The 19,609-nt window shown below is 34.4% G+C and overlaps 2 protein-coding genes across 2 annotated transcripts in view; one reads left to right on the plus strand and one right to left on the minus strand.

Moving 5' to 3' along the window:
• Positions 1-19,609, minus strand: part of LOC129743719 (RNA/RNP complex-1-interacting phosphatase homolog) — a 92,442-nt gene that overhangs the window by 10,487 nt on the left and 62,346 nt on the right. The window lies entirely within an intron of this gene.
• Positions 1,999-11,116, plus strand: LOC129743717 (uncharacterized). The gene is made up of 2 exons (XM_055735840.1): positions 1,999-2,074; positions 2,134-11,116. Exon 2 carries the CDS (start codon positions 2,283-2,285, stop codon positions 9,201-9,203), a length of 6,921 nt encoding a protein of 2,306 aa, XP_055591815.1. The 5' UTR covers positions 1,999-2,074; positions 2,134-2,282; the 3' UTR covers positions 9,204-11,116.

Raw genomic sequence — 19,609 nt, forward strand, 5'->3', positions numbered from 1 at the left:
TTGTACTGAAAAATCAACATCATTTTTGTTTCGTCTGTGGAACCGAGCCAGCTTATGGTTTTTGTGGTAATTTATAAATTTCTTAGTGGAAATTTTTCGCTGAACAACTTTGTCGAAGACCATAACTTCGTATCTTATTAGGCAAAAAAGTTATTAGCTGTTTAACAGGGGTATGTCTTTTCGCATTGATTAACAATAAATTCAATTGACATCACTGCTTGAGCCTCGCGAAGTGTTGCTTGGAAAGTAGTCACGCAATACCTCGCTAGGCACTCTGCAGGGATGTCAATTGAATTTATTTTTTATCAGTGCCAAAAGACATAACCAAACAAATAACTTTTTTGTCTAATTAGATACGAAGTTACGGTCATCGACAAAGTTGTTCAGCAGAAAATTTCCTTTAGTAAATTTATAAATTGGCACAAAAACCATCAGCTGGCTCGGTTCTACAGATGAAACAAAAATGATGTTGATTTTTCAGTACAAAATATTCAATTTTCCATAACAAACCTAAAAGTTCAAATTTACTCATGTAAAAGTTACTTAAAAATTTTGCAAAAATCATGGATTAGTTTTAGACCAAGACGAAGCTTTTTAGACCCCAGGGTTTGAGAAATTCCAGAATGACCCCAAATCGACTCAGTCTAGTGGGGAGTCTTATAAAACAATCGGTGTTACTTGGAGGATTTTAACCAACTTGGTCATTCGTCCTCTTGAATAGGTATATTGCTTATAAATGTTGATTTTACTTAAATTTAAATCAAGACAAACATTTTACCTAATGACTGCAACAAGGTTGTTCTTGAAACAAAAAAGTTATTGCAGTTCAAAGATTGTATTTTGGCCACAAATTGTCATGTAAACGCAATGAGTAAAATGTACGCATTACGTGATAGACGGCAATTTGCGTTTAAAATGTAATCTTTGAACAGCAACAACTTTTATATTATAATTCTAATCGTGATGCGGTCTTCAGGTGAAATATTAGTCTTCATTTACATTTTAATAAAATGTAAATAAATAAGCAATCAATTGATTGAGAAAATGATAATAGATGAAAATCCAGTTTTTATGTTTCTTCAGAACACAATGTCTCAGAATCTCTTTCACACTTGTGATTCAATGCAACCGATTTATCTCAAATTTGGCACATTGCCTTCTGAGGTTTCATCTAAGTCTTTTTTTGCAAGTATTTCGATTTTGACGTAGGTGTATATTATGGCGAATTTTATAAATTAAATAAAAAGTATCCCAATTGGAGATTTTCAAAAAGGATTGAATCGTTAATAGCTCTTCACAGGATGATACAAACAACATATTTTGTTGAGAAAAGTTTGAGTGCACAAAATTCCGCATTTCTGATGGCATCGGCATTTAAAAAAATAATAAGCTGGGTACACGTTTTTGTCAATTGATAAAAAAAAAGTTTTATAAAATTCAGATGAATGTGTGCCAAATGAAACTGGAACTTAAAAATTGGATTACGTTGGAAGGCAACTTCAGTATACTAAAGATAAATAAAAGAAAATTATTCGTAAACTCAAGCGGACATATTTTGTTTTAAGTAATGAAATCATTGAATCCTGAGCATTTATCTAGACTTCGTATTTACAGTAGAAATTTAATATTTATTATTGCATCAAAAGTATCACTTTTCTAAAGCTTTTAGATTTATTCTTTTATTAAATTGCAAGGAATTTTAAGATTTCATTCATCGAAAGTATTCATGAGCAAAGCCTCCGTGGACAAGCGTGGTCATATCCAAACGTTCCCACGTGGTATGTAAATAGCCCAAAATCGAATTAACAGCTTCTTTGGTCCCCTAAAAATTACAAAAATCAGCTACAATTGCTCTAATGATGTATCAAGAATTGCTATTTTTTCAACCATAACACACACACACACCTGAGACAAACGTTGTCCAAGTGTATCAGATTTTTTCGTGTACAACCTCCACATAAAATGAACCTAACCCACTTGAAAATCATGTAGAGGTTTTCAACACCTTCAGTCAACGATAGTATTTTCAACAGGCAATACTTCAACAAACGACAGTCAAATCTCAAAACCTATGGTAGGTTTTGCTAAAATAGTTTTTTGATAATTCTAAAAAAAACTCAATACTCCTATTAGAACAACTGTTGATAAGTCGCAATCAATCGCCAAGGAACCGAGCTAAGAGTATTTGGTAGCTACTAATTCAACGATTTCGTGAGACGCTTAGCCAAGCTTCAGTTGCTGCTTAAGTCTGTGACAAAACGACGTAGTTTTGAAAAAAAAACATGGAAAGATTGCATGCAATCATCAATCGGAATAGTGACCTAACCCAGGAACAATTTATGGAATGCTGTAAGCTGGCGCTAGAACTGAGCATAAAAAGTGTTGTAATTCCGGAAACCATTGAAATTAAGCTCAAATATCAAATGCTCAGATTCCGATTGAGTCCACCGACGATGGGTAATGGAGAATCAAATTTTTCGGAGCAATCAAAAAGCAGTTTCAAAAAGCAGGTACAAAAGCTGAAACATTTTTCGACGGACCGTGTTCTGATTGTGTCAAATTTAGTTTTGAATAGTTTGAAAATTATTACGCACGAGTTATTCCAGTTGAAAATTGCAGAAGAAAACCGCCATGTTCCTTTCGATAAATTGATTTTTTGTTTAAAGGTGTTTATACTAATTTTCAGTTTTGAACCTGACTACGAGGTGTACAAACTTTTAATAAACCCACAAAACGTGTTGGAGTTTTTGGAAGTAACGTTAGACTCGTTGGACAATGGAAGTGTTCCAACAAATAGTTCAACTTTCGAGACATTTAGTTCGCTTATTTTGGTTCATTATAATCTGCATAAATTGTTTGAATTGAAAACTTTGCTTTGCGACAGCTTTTCCATTGCGTGTGAAAACAAGAAGGAATCAACAAAAAGAACTGCAATTCAACAAATTCTAAAAAAGCTAGTGGCGCTTGAGGACGAACAAATAAATACATCGACTTTAATGAATTTGATGAATAGTAGTTACTCGGATTCATTCGTTGTGTTTGTGTTGCGTTTAATACTTCTAAGCAGCACAGCGGCTCAAACTCAAAGGGTTTATTTATTGTTTTTGGAATCTATCCAAAACTGCGAAAATATCAATCAATTAACGTCGCTGTGCGGGTTCGTAGGAAATCTGGATAGAATTTCTCAAACATTTACGGAAATGTGTAAGAACTTAAAAAAGTGCCAAGAAGAAAATTTCATGACGGACACAAAATATAGCATAGTAACTAGTGATCTGTTAGAAGAATTAGAAATTACATTAGATAACTCAACGTTTTGTAACCTCGAAAAAATAGTTGTTCTTTCAACTCAAGGAAAAAAACTACGGGAAATGTTGAGTTATTTGGACTTTGAACTGGCTATAAGTAGAAACAGATTTATACAAAATCATTTCATGTTCGATATTTTAAGCAAATTTTTGGCGGAGCCCCGATCGCTTCAAGAACCAGCGACAACTAATGTGTGTTCCCTTGACATTTTTAAATTTCTTTTGGAAAAACATGGCTGTTCCACAATTGACGAAATTGTTCATAACAGTCGAAACATTCCGAGAGAATTAACTCTGAGCCTTCAGTTATGGCAGGATTTAGACGAATTTGAAGGCACTTACCCTAGGCTCAACTGTTTTGAGACTCAAAATTTGCACTTGCAAACGTTACTGACGACGCTACACGCTGTAGAAGCAAATGAATGTATGAGTCTAAGCTTTAACTTATTCTATACGGTGATTCGAAATTGCTTTGAAGCAGGATCTGCTTTAATCGATCAACAAAACATGCTTCTCGAAACGGTACAACAACAAGACGTGAAGGCAGTTGAACAGTACATTGATTCTGGAGAATTATGCGAATCGGAAATAATATTATATGTACAGTTGAGTAGAAGCTATAAGCGTGTTACTATTGGAAATTATTATTTATATCTCGGTATGACAGAAAGAAACGTGACTAAACAGTTTAATCTTCAGATAGCACTTGATTTAAGGTTATACAAATTAGCATTGAGTTTACTGGCTAACGTTGAGATAGATCTATACCCAATCGAATTGTTTTCCTGGTCTGATTTGATAGAACATTCAATTTTGGAAGGAAACAACCCATCAGCATGGCGTACACATACTTTCACCGAAGCTCTTCATAAATTGATGAGATATGGAAATCTCAAATCAATTCGTTGTCTTCTGGAATGTAAGCCGGATTTTATACCAAGAGGTCGAACAGTCGTTAACGCTGTGCTGACAGGGACTGAATCATTGTTAAGAAATTGTGATCTAAAAGTTGCTTTTCGGGACATCGCTGAGACCATTCTCAAAGCCCAATGTAAAGATCGCGCTTCATCCAATTCTATTCGAATTATACTGGAGTACAAATCTGTTGCTGTTTTAGAATTATATATCAATATGTTTCGATTTACTGATGACGAACTGTTCGAGCAATTGTGTAACGCGTGGAATGAGCTGAAAGCCATACAGGTTCAATTACCGCGTAGCCTGGATATTGTTCTACTTTACAAAATGGCAAAATATGGTTTTAAGAACTTGTGCGTAGTTAACGCCGAACTAAAAGACGATCTAGAATGGCTGGATGGCATCGACACGATAGAGAACTTGATGAATCAAATCCGTGAACGACCAAACTCTGCGGATTATTTGGACATAGATAACGAACTACTTTTCCAACTTCGAATGATACACAATCAATTATTTTTCATCAAAGATAAACTATCCCTTAAAGCCTATCGAACTAGAGAAATTATTTTTTTACTGACCATATTTTTAAAAATGTTCGACTTAGACGAAATTATCGATAATCCAGATAGAAATGTCTATCGCATGGTTATAGATAAACCCACCATCATACTATATTTGCAGTTTCTAGTAAACCAACTGGTTGTCTTTAAAAAAGTTTTAAATCAACGCGTATCATATTTTCAGGCCATTGTAGAGGCTGAAAAATCGCCTGAATTGACTGAAAATATCGGAAGAAGCTTTTGGAATAGAATCCTAACAAAAGGCAATGATCAGGTTCCTCTAAATAAACGAATAATTAGAGCTATTCTAATTGAGAAAATAGACCTCAAAATAGTTCATTCAGAAAAGGATGAAGAAATGAATAAAAACCTAATTGAAAAATATCATCAAATTAAACAAATGCACTCACTTAAAAAAGTAAACCAAATGATTATGAATCTTGATCCATATTCAATGGACCAGGAGATATTTGTAGCATTTTTCAAAAGGTTTCTTCATGTTTTCGGGGAAACAATCAAATGTACCAATGAAACTTCGAACCTACCCAAAAGAGTGTACACAATCTTAAAGCACGGAATTTTCGATGCGTTTAAAATGCACGAGAAAGTAAGAGATGAAAACTGTCATGGGTATTCTGTGAAAAAGAAATATATGAGGGTTTCTCAACAGTTTTGGGATTTCACTGAATCCATCGGTTATTTGGAAAAACTTAAGTATAGCTCCAGCTTATTGCTCTTTCTGACCTACAACGAGTACGTTCAATGTATGTACGCTACGATGAGAAAGTGCGAAACGCTGTCCAAACTTCAAAGATATCTACAATATTTGGATGATCAAACATACGTTTTCGAAACGGCCATGAAAAATTGTTTGGTAAAAGCTTCGGCGTATATAGGAAGTCTGGAAAACGTTGTTAAAAATATTGACAGCAGTTCCATCACATATCAACAAAAGGAGCTTCTGATGAAAACAGAAGAAAGTCTGAATTTTCGAATGGATATTTTGAATCGATGTAAAAAAATGCTAGAAAAAGGTAGCATATACGAATTTAAAGCCCTTCAGATGTTTGTTTTTGCAGCTCCAAACCTTACACCTGTTCAGAAGATGATTGATGTAATGCGCCATCCATTCAGTACGGATATACTTTTATTCTTCATAGAGAGTAACTTAGATACAATAAATAGTAATATGATATTCATGCAATCCAGTTTAAGGCCCTGCGATAAACACATTTCATCAGTCCTAGGCAATGTCATTAAAAGTTCCGGCTTAACTTTACAAGCTGTTACAGACTATCACTGCAGAACAGAAACTCGCCGATTGATAAATAAATTATTCGAAAACACTCATTTGAGTCAATCTGAAGTAATTGAAATTGAGGAAACTATCCACCAGAAATTGCATGGAAAAAAGAAAGAAGCTGGTAAAACAAAAGGCAAATCGCACTATTACGACGATTTATTCGTTTTAGACTTAAAGAAACGAATAATTAAAGAGGTTTTGGGAGTCGAAATGTACAACAAATATAAAAAAGAGTTTCAAAAAGATGACGAACGAGAACTACAAGAGGTATTTAATACGATTCAGAGAAAAATAAGACTTACTCTGTCCAAGTTGAACTGCTCCACAATCGAAGATTTATCGACCAATGCTGCATCGATTCCAATGGATGCTGTGCTAGCTTTAGAGCAATGGCAGTTGGAAATTTGTGAAATACTGATAAGCACTAATCATTTCCAGGATAACTTTTTCACTATCCGACATGAGCTGCCGTTAATTTGTGGTCGAAATTATCGAAATTATTTAGCACACGATAATCTCACGTACGATGTTCTCACAAATAGCTCACGAATAAATGTACTAGTTAACGCTTTGGTGATAGCTGAGCATAAATGGGAATTGTACAGTTACCAACGTAAGAGCCCTACGGCACCAAAAGTTATCTGTCAACGAATTGCAGGTTTTACTTGGCTCAGCGTACAACAAAAGCTCTTGAACGCTGCAGTGCATTCCAATAACACAATATTAAAGTTAATTATTAAAAAGGGTGGATCTGTTTTTGGAAAGTTTTGGTCCTGTAAAGGTCCTTTCGATAGTTTGAGTCCCAATTCTTTTGAAGAACTCTCTTGCCTTTCTACTATTATTGAAAAAGGTGACATATCTAACAATGATGAGCAACAAATTGTGCTTGCTCTTAAATTAGGTGAATTTGAGAAAACTTTCGAAAAGTCCAAATGTTCTGATCACTCATTTAGTTTTCGCATTTTTGCAAAAAATCAAAACTGTTTTTGTTTGGGAGGTTTTCTGAAAAACATGTTAGAAAATTCTTGTTACGAAGAAATTTATCAATTCTTGGTGAGAGAAAGAAGCAAAAACTTATCTCTTACTGTTTTCAGTTTTTGTTCGGAAGATTTTCTAAAATATGTTTTCATTCAAGGCAACGAATATCTTAATCCTTTAGCACAAACAGCTGCAATCGTCACCCATTCGTTCAATTTGAAGTTTTGGCTTACAAACCCTACTGTCATAGACATATACTATGTTGACTTAGCGATCGCTGCGGACAATGCTAGTTTTTTCAAGTGCGTTTTGCTATGTTGTATTAATAATTCACCTATGATCGAAAGATTGTTTCTTTGCTGTGCAATTTATGGTCGAATCTCTATGTTGAAAGAGATTTTGCATGAACGCCCAGTTTTAATCGAATCGATCAGTACAGCAACAATACATGCAAGTCGTTATCAACAATGGGAAACTGTTGAATTTCTGATTCAACAGGATAGAAGACCGAGCCCTGGTTATTCCTACCAGGAAGGAGTTGAGTACGCCATATTGTTTGGAAACATGTCCATTACACGACAGTTTTTGGAATCCCAAAAAGTTCAACCACCATCAGTTCTAGAATTCGTTGCAAAATACGGCGATCTTGAAATGTTCGAATCGTTACTCAGCTATGGATTGAACCCATGGTCAATGCCTAGGGTATTTTACGCTTCAATTGACGGCTGCAGGGACGACAGGATTATTAACCTTTTAACTCGTTATATGTTCTATGCTAAGAACCCACCGTTGGATTCCAATTTAACTGAATGGAATGAAATTTTAAGAGGTAAAAGATTGCTCAGGTACCTTGATAGTTGTTATATGGAGAATTTTTCTCTTTTAGAATACTGCATTTCCCATAACCCACAACTTGGAGTTCATTTGCTAAACAAACTAAAACATGCTGAAACCATTTCTGGGAAAGTTTCTATTTTACTGTACGATGCAAAGAATTCAAACTCAGTAGATGCGGATCTAGCTCGTATAACAAACATGATTCAACTTTTGGAAAAATGTAAATTTGCTGAAACCGATTCAAAGATGTCAAAATTAGTTCTCAGCAATGATGAACCGTTTTCAAAAGAAACAGTAGTTGGCATAAATATTTACAAAGATGAAATAGCGACGGAAAAGATTTCGAAACCATTTGCTACGAAATCAATTCTAGAATTTCCGCATGTACTTCGGCACTTGGACAGTTATATTAGACAAAAATGGAACCCAGTTTGTTTTACCTGTGAATTCACATTGGAAACTGATAGAATTCGATCATTTAAGACACTTCATATTGGTACCTTTTACTGTTCACTTGAAGCCACAACTGAGAGCATTGATCCGTTGGAGGATTATTTGAATCAAGAGTTTCTTATTGATGGCAATGTGTTTCATGGTTTATATTTTAAAAGTCATCCTGAATTTATACGATCACTGCTAGACAGTGGTATCAACCTGGCGAACGTGGACCACTTAGGCCGTTCAGGATTAGCACAACTCTTAAATAAAGAACGTTCGTATGATTTCTTAGAACCTTTCCTCACTCATTGCGTAGAAAGGGATTTACGTGATGCTAATGGAACGCATATTCTACACATGAAAACAAATCAAGGCCGAACCCTCCTCTTTGATGCTTTTATGTATGGAGATTTACCACTAGTTGATTTTTTATACAAACAAAACATTCCACTCGAAAACCCAATGCTTTTCCCAAAAGGCGCAACTACTTTTGAAGTGGCAGTGTATATGAATCGACCCGATATTGTTGAAAAATTAATTGAATACGGCCAAAATCAAGTAAATTCGAGCTTTTTAGGTGAGCCGATTATTTTTTGCCCGGTCACGAGAAACGATACAACAATGTTGAAACTGTTGTTTAGATCGGGAATCGTTATAAGATATAGAAACCACAAGGGATTGAATGTGATTGTACTGGCAGTCACGCTTTTTTGTAATGAAGCATTGAAACTATTATTGAATCATGCTGATCCAAGCGATATGCTTCAAGAAAAATTTAATGATAAAAATGCATTGGAGTGGGCGATTTTGGTTCAAAATTATGAAGCATATGAAATATTGTCGGAATACGACAAATAGAAACAATTGAAAAAACAATGATTCTTCGATACGCATAAAATGCACATACAACATGTATCCACAGATCCCTTCAAGTTCCGCCAAATGATTTTTTTTCGCTGGCCTACCATTTTTTATTACCTTTGGCATAAATGTACACCGATAAGGACACATTAATCTTTTGTTTTATAAGGTTACAAATTTTTAATATTTATGTTCTATTAGTTCTTAAAAGAGTAAATAACAATGTTCCGAAAATCGCTCAAGAAAAGCAATCAGGATTAGTTTCAAGCTAGAAAATGTATTTTAATCAATGCGATACGCACGTGTTGTACGTTTTTCAAAAATTAACACTAACTAGATACCAAAAAATCATCCGAGTGTCATCGCGTGCACCCTTTGCTGTGCATAACGTGGTATATCAGAGCAAATTCACTTGTGTTGGGAAAAAGTGGCAGATATTTTGACACTTGTAGCACATTTTGAAAACTTTACCATGTAAAAATATTTTCAAGATCTGCGGCCTTCAAGTTTTTTTACAACAAGTGTCATATTTTACAAACTAGTTCGATTTCTACGGCTGAAATAGAAACAGTATTGTAAAAAAAAAATTCAACGCCCAAAGATCTTGAAAATATTTCTGCATGGCAAAATTTTCAAAATGTGCTACAAGTGTCTAAAATTCTACCACTTTTCCCAACACGAGTGAACTTACTCTCAGAGGTGATCGATAATATTTCAACAAGTATAATACTTGTTGATACATTCTGAACTGCGCTCACTGACTAATTTAAAAAAAAAAATAAGCCTAGCATCATTGTCGATCATGTTTGTTATTCATTGACAATCATGAATGTTTCAAAAGGAAAATTTGAAGCAATGCCTGGACTGCATGTTGACAAAACCTGATACACGGACTCGACACTTCATTACCGTTAGCTAGTAATGATTTGTACATTCTACGCAAAGCGGAAAGTAAACAATCATCTGATAGCCTCCAAGGATCGCACAACACTGATACATATCAATTGTGATTCTAGGAGATTGAAAGTCACCAAGGAAGGTTATCACCATCCAGACGCTTGATTGATGACAGTCTGCGTCCCTCCTACCCAACCATAGTTTGTTTTATTTTTCAGGAGTATTTCAAATATAGAAGCGTCGTTGACATGCACAATTTTTTGTATGCTTTGGTTGGAGAAGGAAACATTCACTGCTACGATTGTTTTGAACTTGGAGTCAAACATGGCTAAGTGAAAATGAGTGATTTTCGGAACATTGCTTAGAAAAACAATCAACAACAAAACTTTAGGCGAATTCGAGCAATCGTTCAAACATTTAGCTCAAACATTACTTTAAAATGTTTTGCTTGAAATCATTAGACATATTTTGTTTACATTCGTTTAATTTTATCTTTTGATCGTCAAGCCAATAGGTTTAGATGTGACTGATTGTTTACAGGCGAATTTCAAATAAATGGGCCTTCAATACATTCAGGGACCGCGAAGAAATCAAAGCCTGAGAACTCCAATATTCGGCATCCTATATCTCAGAGATCTCCGTATCTAATTTTACAAATTTGGTATTTATAAGTTGCCGCAAGTGCTGTGTCTAACTTTGTGGAAAAAAGTTTCATTATAAAATTTAGAACATTTGATCTATGCTTTCTAGAGCAGCACACTAGCGGCAAGCGAAAAAAACGAGAATTCTCGATTGTGGTCCACAATGTGGTTAGGGAGTTCTATCTCAAAAATATATCGGAACAAGTTATAATAAAATTTAAAAAAAAAACTGTGTGGAAAAAAATAAATTTCCATAAAGGTTAAGGATAGATCAGCCAATAGTTTAACGAGGTATACATTCGCTCATGGTATACAATACTTATCTTTATCCCAATGAAATCTTTTTGTTGAAGAAAAGCCTGGTTAAACGAAATACACATAAATTGTTTATTTTTTAAAACTATTTGTAAAATTATAATAAAATGCTTACTAAACAACATTTATTTTTTATTTTAATGAACAATATCACATACCGAAGAGGCTAATGATTAAAGCTTGCTTCAAATAGAATTGGAACAAAAACAATTGCCTTATTTAAATTTGGCTGGAACATCCCCCGAGCTAAGAAAAATTTTTGACCTGGAATTTGCCCGAAGTCAGCCTTGACATAGCTTTCATCGTCCATCAGAAGATACCCGTTGAACTTGGTCAGCACCTGGTCGTATCCCAGCAAACATTTTTGTAGGTATATTTCTCAACAACTTTGTTATACGTTTAATATACATTATAGAATGATCGTATGAAACACGAAAAAACAGCATTTACCTACCAAAGTGGAGGCAATATACATACAAATTTCCAACTTCTGGCTAAAGCGATAAGAGTATACGATTTCGACACCATATTCATACATACTGAAAGAATGCAAGAGAGCACAATTTTTTTCTCTCAACGCATGCGAACTGTTGCCAGCGACAATATTTGCTTCCTCTGTCATTGGGCAATTCTTGCAAATACACCATCTGATTTTTAGCAATCTGGTTGCACTGCTGGTCGTACTGAGAACAACAAAGCTCCGTTCTCTCTTTTGACCCACGCGGGAGAAAAGAAGGAACAAAATCGTCTTCAAAATCTGCAAACATGGCGGACTTTTTATTATATCCGATTTAAACCATTTAATACGACTTCGAGTAACGATTTTTACGACATTTTACTTGCGTTAGTTAGAATTACGATTCGCAGTAACGTTTTTAATGACTTGAGTTATCATTTTTAATGCGATTTCATGTTTGCTGGGATAGCTTTCGAACACGGATTTTGGCCACACTAACAGTTTAATGGACCGATTTGGCTGTTTGCTAGTTGATACGGCTTGATTCCTTCCCGGAGTCGAATTCTAATTCTCCACACGGTACTATGGACAGCACTGAATTTTCTGGCCAAATCACGGCCCGGTAGATTGAAATTCCTCTTAAGGGCATCCATGAATTACGTTACGCTCCTAGGGGGGAGGGAGTAAGCCCGAGCGTTACGAATTGTTACATAGGGGAAAGGGAGATGTATGCTAATCGTTACGGAACGATTTTTCCTTAAAATTTTCAAGTAAATCGCAGCTATTTTATGTCATGCAATTTTTGCAAAATGACGTGCAAACCAAAATCAGTTGAAAATTTGTATTGATTGAAACTGGTTTGTAACCTTTCCTTTTCAACGATTCTCAGATACATTCCTTAATTAGATAATTCCTTAAAATGTGAATATCCGTGAAATAACCGTTGGAAAACCGAATATTAGGTACATTCACCCATAAGAACTCAATTCAACCTAAACACGGAAATTTTATTATTTTTTATTAATTTAAAAAATGCAATTCCAACGAATATTCCTAGTGGAGTATATTATGCATCAAATTTTATGCTCCTTGAACAAAATGAAGTAAACAGGAAGATCATCAGTTAACAAGCACAGAGTAACTCGTAATAAGCCAATCGATTTATTTTTATCAGAGAGTTATCATCAATGAGTACTAAGAAGCGATTTGGTTAGATATTATTTCCGTTTTAAAGAACGATAAAAAAATTTATTTAAAAATCTTGTTTATCTTCGAAAATCAGTATTGAAAAACATGAGAAGATGAGGAGGGGGAATTATCAGGGTTACGTAATTTTCATAGGGGGATACATCGAAGCGTTGCGATTTGTGGCATACGGGGGAAAGGAGATCAAAAAAGTGCATTTTTGCGTTACGTAATTTAGAGATGCCGCCTTAATCGTCTTCAAAATCTTACCACGCAGTTTCCGGTCGACAGTTCCACCCCAGCAATTGGCTTGAGGCTTTCGAATCGCCGAATTTTTGGGCAATTTCAGCTGTTATGCTAGCCTAGATGCAGACCACAATGGATTTTCCAAATAAGGCCGGAACAAATTTCAAATCCTTCTATTGTCACTTGGAGTTGCAACATCGCGAGGGGGAGATCATAAAAAATAATGCGAAAAACAAATAAATTGGAATAAATTGCACGAAAAAATGTATGTAACTAAATTGCATACTATATCATTGCACAAAACCTATAAAACAAGTAATTTTTTAATCGAAAAATTCAATGAAATCAAGAAAACAAAAAGTGATAAAACTACCATCTTCTACAATCTGTATTCTGCTGTTGTAATCTTTCGAATATATGATAATTTTTTCAAAATTTCCATAAAATACATCAAACTTCATTTATTACCCCCTTCGGGTTTTTTGAAAATTTCGAAGGGGGGTGTAACAAAATAAGAAATTGATATTTGTTCCTTACTGTGCACAATTTTTTCCCTTCTTCCGGCTTGCATGTTGATTGTTTACAAAATACAGTCGATTTGCGGAATGTCAAAAATACATACGTGAAGCTGACAAAATTTCCGACACGTGGACCCCAAGAACTTCCAAATCCTTCCACCAGAAGCGCCACAATATGAGCAAAAGTTTGTTGCAATTCTAAAGCAAGCTTTAATAACCTTAACAGATCGCTATTTCTCTGCTTAGAAAACTATTCCGTCTTCTTAAAAGCCAAAATAGATTAAATTTCCTGCACCCTTTTTAAGGCGCGATTAAATAGGGTAAGATGGTGAAAATGAAGATTCAAGCTCAAAACCGCCCGAAAGATTTTTTTAACATTTTCGTAGATGATGGAAAGAATTAAAGAAACATGAGCTATCAAAGAACGAAAGAACATAAGCCGTAAATATCAGGAATTTTACGAAAAAGATACAACGGCTCACCGACAGGACTTGAACCTGCAATCTCCGCTTCAGTACAACGGCGCGTTAGCCAGTTTCACCACGGTGAACGTGATGAAACCGGCGAACCAGAGCAATCGAGCTCTGCCGATCAACTGCTGGACCTTCTATCGAAAACACCATGTATATGATATACAATCAGAAATAACGGCCGAATTTCACAATAAATGGCTACAAATCTGTGTTTCTACCATGTGGACGATTCGTAAAAATACTGAATTTATTGTTTTTTTTTAATTTTGTGAGAAAAAGATTATAAAAAGTGAAGAAATAGAATGGATTTGTGCGAATTTAAGACCATTGGTCCGATATGTTGACAGACTTGATAACTTTGCATTCAGCATACAATTTTGGCTAATGTTCATTTTAGAAGCCCCAAACATCTCAAATTTCGCTCAAAACGCATTGAAAAGCTCATAGAACTCTAAAATCGGGTTATCTTAAGCCACTATAGTAAATTTGAGCACTGGGTCTTCGGATGAAATATTTGTCATAGTTGAGGCTTTAAGAAAAACCATTTTTTAAAGAAATCGGCCGAAGGGGACCAAAATTATTCATGAAAAACTGGATTTTCATGTTTCTCCCAAACATAATGTCTCAAAATCCCATACAAACTTTAGGCTCGTATAGCGACCTTTTCTCGCGATCAGATCTGGCCCAAATTTGGCATGAGACGTTGTACTAGGTCTAGGATCAATTTAAGCCTGCAGCGCATAACATTTCACAAGCTTGAAATTTCTCATACAAATTGGGGGCAATCTATTGTAAATGGACCTACCTTTAATTCCAATAAATCAAATCTTCTTCAAATACACTAGACTTTTTTCCACAACTTAAAAGAGGAATTCCAAATTTTAGTCGCCACCCATTAAGAAGTCGGAACAATTTTCTAGGCAGAGAAACAGTGATCTGTTAAAAGTGCGCACTTTATTTATTTTGTCCATGCGATAACTGACTTTGACTACAAGTACGCTTAAGTGTGAAGAACGTATTGAATTTTTTGACAAAGTTTTATCTCCAGTCATTAGTGCATTAAGAATACTACAATTCATCAGAATATTTTTAATTGATATATTTTTTATCTGTAAAAAGATACAGTCATTTGAAAATTTGATAGCTACTCCGTACTTTATTTTGTCACGTACACCCGGGAGAATACGATACACAAGACTATGTTGAAACAGAACAAAGGAAAAATGTAGTGATAAAAAAAGCTCAACAAAAAATGGATCAAAAAGTAAAACCAAAGCTGAATCATCCTAACAACATATGTTTGCTGAGTAGTGGTCTTCAACGAGAGACACCAGTAGCGACCGGGATTCTTTCGGAAGCCCATCGCAGCGATCAACACCGTGATCATGGCAGTGAGCGATTTTGAAAAAAATGTAGGCCTACCTACATAGAAAGGCAGAAACATCAATCCAGTCGTATCCGAGCTCGAATTTACACACAACGACAGAAGTTCAACAGGACCTGAAAGGGAGTTAGTTGTTCCCGCACGATGACGATGACGACGACGACGACGACGTTGGTGGTCTATTTTCAATTATTTGACCCAAGATTATAATTATTTATAATAATTTATAATAAATTATATCAAAGGCTCTTTGCATTTATTACCTACTCACTTTTAATTGCTATATTGTCGTGGAAGTTGAGGTGTGTGTTTTTCGATGCTTTTTTTTCAAGCGCAAACATCCCATTATGATTAGAAAATTAATCTTGATTGTTTGTGCCACCTGTAGGTAGGTACGGAAGCTTTGAACGGATCGAGGAAAAGGCGAATCATGCGCATTTTTTTATTACTGTTCAGTTCATCCTTTGGAAAGGAGGGGCAGATGAAATGTGAATAAATGTGGGTATCTCAGCACAGATTTTATTTCCGATAGGATATGATTGTTATTTTTAAAAAAATTGTTCACGTTTTGAAATTCCGAATATTTTTTTGAATCTTCATATTCAGGGCTAGAAGCGACCATGCGGTAAAAAAGTAGGGCTTTTTGGTTACTTTGAAGTGAAATTAGGGTAAAATTAGTGACCAAGTCAAGACGAAAACTAACTAAAAAATGACTTTAAAAACTAAAATAAAACGCTTCAAAGACAATTCTGTTCATTGAAAAACGTTTTTTGAAAGGCTCTTGGTCTCACTAGTAGAAAAGCAATACGTTGGACAAAAGAGGAACATTTTAAATGAGCTTTGTTAATTTAAGAATAGCGACCGCAGAATCTTAAAGTTCTAAGAAAACAATGACAGGGAACCAAAAGATCGTACCCGAAGTACTAGGACAACTTCGAGTTTATCCATTTTCTTTGAAAATAAAAAAATCCACATATCTAGCGTAACATTTCAAAAGGGCGAAACTAGCAGTTTGCTCGAAACGAAAAAAACGCGTTTGAAAATTCGGAACACCTATTCAAATCCTATTTAAAAGTTACGTCTATTGGCCCTACACGAATAGAAAAATTTACTCCATTTTGAATAGGCGTAACTTCACGTTCCAACGAAAATGCATCAACAGGAAGTTTCGCCCAATTGAATTTTATAAATTTTTTGAAAGTTTTAAGTAATTTTAAAATGAAACCGCGTTTAATAGGTAAAATGCAACCGCGTGCATCCGGAATGACCGTTAACTCGATTTGTTTACATTTGGCAGTTTCGCCCTTTTTAGATGTTACGCTAGATATATTGAAATTGCACTCTATAGTGTGAACAATGAAAAAAATCGGATTTGGGTGTATACTATACACCCAAATACGAATTTTCTCAATGTCACTAAAAGAGTTGAAAAAGTCTAAAATTATATTGAAAAAAGTTAACCATTCGAAATAAATTAACAGAAACCAAAAATTTTAATCAAAATTGCTATATGGGAGAAACCTACAAAATCAAATGAAAAACAAGCACATGTTCAACGAAAAGTTCTAAGAATATACTTTAAATTGAGTTAAGATTTACGTTTACAGAAATTTCATTTCATGAAGGGTCATAAAATTGAAAATAAGTAGGTCCTCATGAAATAGTGACAAAATAATGATAGAAGATTGAAATTAGATAAACGACAAAATGTTGACAGAAAATAAACAATGATTAAAAAAAAGCTTAGCGAAAATTGACTTAAGATTCAAGATAATAACACAACAAAAGCTTAAAAAATTTACGCCACTAATCTTCAAGGTAGAATAAAATTTTTCGAATTTCAAACTTACTCAAAGAGAATTTACCTTCAAAAATTAAACATTTCCAAAGAGATCCACTGCAGACTTTATTGCACGATTCATATATCAATCAATAGAAATATTTACTAGAAAAAATGAGGTTAAAAAAGGAAGAAACTTTTGAAAAAATATTCACAAATGATTTAACACGACAATTCTTGAACAAAATAACAGATCCAAGAAACACCTCAGAAATTTCTTGGAATATTTTAGAAAATATATCAGTCAACCTCTAGAAAGGTAAAGAAATTACTGAAAGATATCTAAAACTTCAAATACGTTTTGAAATCTTAATTTGATATCTATGTATATCTACCAATTTTTCAAAAATTTTCAAAATGTCTAGAAATAAAGGAACTTAGAAATGAAATATCTGATATTTTCGATTCAATTGAGTCACTTTTCACAAGTTTACCTTTCATTCAATACAAACAAGAGCTTTAATAGCATGGAAGTTTTCTGCCATGTGATGAAGTGCACTGTACAGATTTTGATTGATATTTTAAAATTAATTTGAGGATCATATTTTAACAAACTCAAGCTTTAAAAATCATAATACTTCAAATTTTGGTTGAACATGTTGTAAAAGTGTCTCTTTAGGAAATATTTTAGGTAATAAATTTATTAATAACACTTTTTTTTCTTGACACGAATGCCAAAGCGTTGATAAAATGTCACAAATTAACAAAAAAAAACACATTTTTCAAGGCAGAAAACGATTTTTGTTTAAATTAAAATTTTTATTAAAATAATGTTCAAGAGTTATACATTAAAGCAAAACAATACAACAATCTTACTTTACTGAACCGGAGCCATTCTCCCAATTTAGGTCGTGTAAATTTCCACAGGACTCGAAAGGAAAGAAAGGAAAAATAACTTTAAAAATAGGCTAAGGAAATTATTAAAAAAATAGTGACTTTAGTGACCAAATTTCGAAAAAAGTAACTTGTGAGTGACCAGCCTGAAAAAAGTGACAAAGTTACTAAAAAGTGACCAACTTCTAGCCCTGCATATTGTAATCAATTAAAATATTTGCGTTGATTGTTATTTGCTATTTAGTGTTAATTTTAAAATCAATTCCTGTTGTTATTTAAGACTTATCAAAAATTTCATATTATGCTTTAATTTAAATTTGATTTTTATGAGTCTGCACTGAACCAAATAATCAACAATTGGACATAGTCGAGGAGTAGATAACCCACTGAAAATGCTAGGAATTAGATAGTGAAATACTAGTATTTGGGGGTTTCAAATACTTTAACTGAATTCAAAGGAATTCATCGACTACTTTATGAAATCATAAAAAGGGATTATACATGTTTTGATATTTGCATTGTCTAGATCCTAACTTCAATTTACTCATGAACTTGGTGGATTTTTGTTACCATTTAATCAAGTTACAAGGTTTCCAAAACTATACCCAGAAAACCCCCTACCAAAGTGGAGACAATGTACCTACATACATAAATATGATTTCTTTCGTCGCCAAGCGCCAAGCGGTAGTTTTACTTGCCGGGCCCAAAGCAATTCTCGGAGCGGAAAAGTAAAAAGAGAGAACTATAAGATTTAAAACGCGTGGCGAAACTAAGCAGCTTACTTGAACAAGAGAGCGTCACACGTTTTTGATGTGACATTCACCCGAATATGGGCCCATGGCGACGGACGTGTTAAGTACACCAATTGGGCGTTATACGACACCTCATTCGTACCTATCGGATGAATTGCCTTCAAGTCGTTGCCAGCGACAATATTTTCCAGTTCTCTTATTGGTCAATATTATTCAATTCCCATCTGATTTTAAGCCATCTGGATGCACTGCTGCTTGCAGAGAGAACATGACGATTATCCTCTCACTTGAAGCCCGCGAGTGAGAAAAATCATTTCAACATTTACCCACATGGCGTACTTTCTATCATATCCAATTTAAACTTCTGATTTAAAAAAAAAAACAAATGGATCATTTATTCCAGTTTTTCTTTTCTTTAATGCTTTTGTCAAACATTTTTTAACTGATTTGTGGATGAAAAAGATATTGTTCTCATGAATCGTCCAAAAATATTGTTTGAAATATTGTATCTCGCTAAACTCGCATAACTTTTGATCCCATCGATAGAACTTTTCAAAAACATCAGACATGCTAACTTTATGGTTCCACAATAGACTGGCCCAAATTTGTATGGGATGATTTTTTCAACATTTTTTTCAACGCGGCACCCCCTAGGTTGGTGCATTTAGGTGAAAAAATGACTTTCTGAAAGTTTCAGGTCATTTGGAAGAAGCACGAGCTGGCGCAAAGGACTTGAAATTTGTATGGAGATTTTCGGCAAAATGTATGAAAAATCGACATACTTTCACTCTTTATGTTCTAAACTATTCTTCCAGTATGCTAGAAAGCTCGGAATTTCAGGAATTGTAATTAAAACAATGA

The sequence above is a fragment of the Uranotaenia lowii genome, chromosome 2 (assembly GCF_029784155.1).
Source record: "Uranotaenia lowii strain MFRU-FL chromosome 2, ASM2978415v1, whole genome shotgun sequence".
Classification (NCBI taxonomy): Eukaryota; Metazoa; Arthropoda; class Insecta; order Diptera; family Culicidae; genus Uranotaenia; species Uranotaenia lowii.

Coding starts and splice junctions, on each gene's coding strand:
- LOC129743717 (XM_055735840.1), top strand. CDS start 2,283: ATGGAAAGATTGCATGCAATCATCAATCGGAATAGTGACCTAACCCAG.